This window comes from Leptonychotes weddellii, chromosome 15, assembly GCF_054177405.1.
Source record: "Leptonychotes weddellii isolate Sample4059 chromosome 15, ASM5417740v2, whole genome shotgun sequence".
NCBI classification, from domain to species: Eukaryota; Metazoa; Chordata; class Mammalia; order Carnivora; family Phocidae; genus Leptonychotes; species Leptonychotes weddellii.
This window is the reverse complement of record NC_138383.1, coordinates 20,306,359-20,310,711: the sequence shown is the minus strand read 5'-3', so window position 1 is coordinate 20,310,711 and position 4,353 is coordinate 20,306,359. Positions and strand designations below refer to the sequence as shown.

General features: G+C 64.1%; 1 protein-coding gene across 5 annotated transcripts in view; it reads left to right on the top strand.

Moving 5' to 3' along the window:
- The first annotated feature begins 3,262 nt into the window (after window positions 1-3,262).
- The window catches only part of MLLT6 (MLLT6, PHD finger containing), a 25,733-nt gene continuing 24,642 nt past the window's right edge, over window positions 3,263-4,353 (top strand). For 2 of the 5 annotated variants that reach the window (XM_081805093.1, XM_081805092.1), the window contains exon 1: window positions 3,263-3,708. In XM_081805093.1, coding sequence (XP_081661219.1) covers window positions 3,600-3,708 — 109 coding nt within the window. In that variant the 5' untranslated portion in view covers window positions 3,263-3,599. The remainder of the gene's footprint in view (window positions 3,709-4,353) is intronic. The other 3 variants (XM_081805090.1, XM_081805089.1, XM_081805091.1) reach the window with 2 other exon arrangements.

Below are 4,353 nucleotides of genomic sequence, written 5' to 3'. Positions count from 1 at the left end.
CCCGGGGCTTTCTAATCCGGAGGGCGCGCCCCCAGCCTCCCGGACCCGCGAAACCAAGCGCCGGGCCGGCTAGCAGAAGCGAAACCTCAACACTCTTCAGCCTCCCCCGCTCGGTTCTGGGAACCAGCGCGCCAGGCTTCGTGGAAACGCGCGCGGCAGCCGCCGCCTCGGGCCCCGGGACCGCCCCGACCACAGCCCGTAGTCCCGGGCCGGGAGGTGCGGGGGCCGGCGCGGTCGGGCCCGAGCAGCAGCGCGACGCGCGCTTCCGCCCCGCTCAGCTCCGGCGGCGGCCGCGGCGGCCCCACAATCCCCTTCTGGCTCCGGGGACGGGCGGGGCGGGGCGGGGCGGGGCGGGCCGAGCGGGCGGAAATAATTTTCTGTTTGGTCCTCTCTGCCCCAGTCCCTTAGCCGCGGGACGCGCGAGTCGGGCAAGGATGCCGGAGGCGGGAAGCGGGAGCGGGAACGCGCTGCCCTGGCACGCTTAGAGGGGCGGGCGGAGCGGGGGAGAGCAGGGATTGAGCGCCTACTGTGTGCCTTAGCGCTTTCCAAAAGGATTTTCGTTAGATCTTCACTACGGCACTTGCCAGAGGGAGTTAACGTCCCATTTAAGAGGGACAAGCTGAGCCTGAGAGGTGAAGTCACTTGCCGAAAACTGCACAGGCAAGATCAGCGTGACACCCCAAATCAGTGCTCAGTTACGCCGAGAAGAGCAAGACGAACTTGAACCACTTGTTGGCTGAGTCCCGCTCTTGCTTTTTTTTTTTTTTTTTTGTGGATAAGCACATAGTAGGTTCTCAGGAAAATATTGGAAGACCAGGAATAAGCTTTACAGCTCAGCCCTCGGAGTACCCGCCGCGAACCCAGCCCACCCAACCCGCGCAGCACCGGGTTTCCCCAAACCTCGGAAGGGAGCGTTTACTTTGGGCGGACATTCCAGTTAAACACAGGCATTTGACCAACACGTGGCGGCGGAGCCCCAGCCCTAGCGGAGGACAGACTGGGTTCAAGTCCCCGCTCTGCTGCTTTCAGGCTGTGTGACTTTGGGCAAGTCACTTCATCCTCCAGAACCTCAGCTAATCTATTTATAAAATGGGATATTAACACCCATCCCAAAGGGTTATGGGAAGGATTAAACGAAACAGTGTTCCTAATACACTTACTAAACGCACAAGTATCATCGCGCGTTCACCTCACAGTCTTGGGGCAGTACACCCGCACCGGCTGAGAACCGGAGACAAAGCCTCCGCCGCCCCAGTCCCACGTCGCCCACCCCTGGATGTAGGGACCGATGGGCCTTCGAGTGACCCTCGTCCGGCGAAACCCAAAACTTCGGCCACTTCGGCCGCGGTCGGTCCCAAAACCAAATACTCAAATATTCCGAAACTGGTGCATGGGTAGGGCTGACATTTTTGCGTTTAATTTTCTTGAAGTTTTATTCTTGTCAGGAAAAGTAATTCGTTCGAAACTCCTAAGTGAGACTTCTCGTCTGTTTCTTAACTTTTCGTATGAGCGAAGTTCACAAAGCAGACCAAGATACGGGCACTTGGCAGTCCTCGCAGGGATCCCGATCCTCTGGCCGGCACCGACAATCCTCGGGCTCTCGGCCCCCTCCCCCAGGCACGGAAGCCGCAGAGACAGGCCTCCTCCCCGCCGCGCCCGTTTAGACAGAGCTTCTACGTCCTGGCAGCCCTCCGGGATTCTCTGGTCCCTTGCCGGAGTGAGGGGAGCTGGAGGGCTGCAGTCCAGAGCTCAGCTTCCCCGACCTCCCCAAACGCCAGTGTCGCTGGGATTAGGGAGTAAATCCCTGACGCCAAAGACCAGGTCAAGGACAAGTTCTCCCCCGTCCTACCCCCCCCCCCCATCCTGGGCGGGAATTCATCCCCCTCCCTTCCCGGATGAAAGGTACTAAATAGACGCGAAGGGAGGGGTGGCGGCGGGTCCCGGCCCCTTGATGTTCCGGTTGAACAGGTGCTGGTGAAAAGGAGGCGGTCCCGGCGGAAGAGTCGGCCAGGGGGGCAGTGCGCCGAAGTGGGGGCAGCCTCCTCCCACCCTCACAGTCCCCTTGCCGGTCTTCCCTTCTCCTCTCCCTCTGCCCCTCCCCCGCAGGAAGCGTTCCCCGGCGCGAGGTCTTTGAAGTGTCGCTGAAGCCCTCAGGGCTGCCTTCTCCCCTCCGCCACCACACCTCCCGCTGAGGGCGTGTGACCTTTGGTCCCTGAGGGCGTCCGCCCCGCTTTAGGAAGGGGGGGTCAGATTGCGTCCCACTGGCCCACTCCGGTCTTGGGATAAAGCCATCGGGCTGACGCCCCTCACTTCTTCCCAGACCCAATTTCAGGGTCTTTAGTCCTTTGGGGGTGCTGTGTGTGAGTTTATGTTCTGTGTTTGTGTGCGTGCCTAGAGGTCAAGTGTAACTGTGCTGTTTGCGGGCACTTCCGTAATCGTGGGTCTCTAACTGGCGTGGTTCTCTAAGCGTGCCTGCGGGGCCGGACCTGGGGTTTGTGTCTCTCTGGAAGAGTCAGGTGGTGTGGCCGGATGAGGCTGGGGGTGCCTCGGTGTGCCTCTAAGGGGTGCGAGTCCCTGTGCGCGCGCGTCTGAGTCTATAAGCTGGATCGGAAGCTCCCTGAGGGCAGGAATCAATACCTGTTTTGTTCACTGCTCTATCCCAGCGGCTGCACATAGTAAGCATTCAATAAATATTTGTGTAATGAACAAATGTCTACATGTGAAAGTGTCTACCCTCCAGAGGGTCCTCCAAGGAAAGACCCCACGAGCGGCCACCCAAAGTCCACCCCCCCCGCCCCAGACACGGAAGGGCGAGCGGCCCACGTAGCTCCCGTTCGTTCTAGCGCCCCTTCCTCTGATCTCCACCTCGGAGTTTCCTTGGAGTTGAAGAGCAGAGACGAAGCCCTGGGCGGAGGGGCATGGAGAATTGGAGAACCGGGGCCGAGACGGAAGGGCAGGCGGAGCGAGAGCTCAGGAGCAACCACCGAGAGCCACCGAAAGAAAAAGAAAGAGGGAAAATACGCGCGGAGCGAGCGAGCGAAAAGCTCCCTACCAAGCCAGGCTTTGTTCCCTGAACCTAAGACTTTACCCGGCGGCGGGCGGCGGGCGGGCCGGGAGCGAGCGGAGGCGCGCGGCCATGGCTGCCGCGGCGGGGCAGGGGGGCCGGGGGGGCGGCGCGTGAGCGGGCGGCGCGGGGCGGGCGCGGGGCGGGCGCGGGGCGGGCGAGCGCCCGCGATGTGCCACTCGGCGCCTCCCCCGCCGGGCCCGGGCTGTGCGGCGGCCGGGCGGCCCTGGTAGCTGGGCGCGCGGCGCGGAGGGGGCGAGCCCGGCGCGCGGGTCTTATTGTTGGGGGGGGGGCCCGTCGGGGCATGAGGGCGAGAGCACGGCGGGGGGGGCGGCCAGACAGAGCGAGCGAGGAGGAGGAGGAGGAGGACGCCGAGGAGGAGGAAGGAGGAGGCAAAGAAAAGAAGCGGCGGCGGCGGAGGAGGAGGAGGAGGGAGCGAGGAGGCGCGCGGCCCCCCGCTCCCTCCCTCCCCCCCTGACCCCCGACCCCCGCCGGCCGGCCCCCCGCCCCAGCCCCGGAGGGAGCTCATGGGAGTATGAAGGAGATGGTAGGAGGCTGCTGCGTATGTTCGGACGAGAGGGGCTGGGCCGAGAACCCGCTGGTCTACTGTGATGGGCACGCGTGCAGCGTGGCTGTCCACCAAGGTACGGGGGTGGCCCGCGGGGGGCGGTGGGACCCCGGGGGCGGCGCGCGCGGGGAGCCCCGGGCCGCGCCCTCCGGAGACCTCCCGGGGCCCGGGCGCCCCTCCCCCACCCCACCTGAAGGGAAGGGAGGCGTCGGGGGGCACCCGCCGCCCGGTCCTGGAGGACCGGGTCAGGCATTGTTTTCTTGCCTATTGTTCCAGTCCCGCGCCCCCCACCCCAAGTTGAGGGAGTTTGGGGACAGACTAGGGGGCAGTGAGTGCACTCTCCGCGCCCCACACCGCCAGTGTCGGGGCTGCTGGGGGAATGTTTACCTGCGAGGTGTCCCCTCCCGCCCGGTTATTTTGGTCCCGGCTCCCGAAGGGAGAGGTCAAGGGGGGGTCATCCCCCCCTCCCGCTTCCGGATACTGGGAGGAGCGGAATTGGGAAGGGAGGAGAAGGGTCCCAGGGGAGAGGGGACTCCTAAAATCCTCCGGGAAGAGCTGCGGATAGGAGAGAGGTTGTGAAGGGGGCCGGGAATTGAGAAGAGGGAGGTTTGGAGTTTCCCCCAACAGCACATGGTTCGGGAGTTAACTCCTTGAGGAGTCTTGCCGAGGGCGCAGGCTGGCATCTCCCGCCTGTCTGGCACAGCCAGCTAACTCCCCCCCC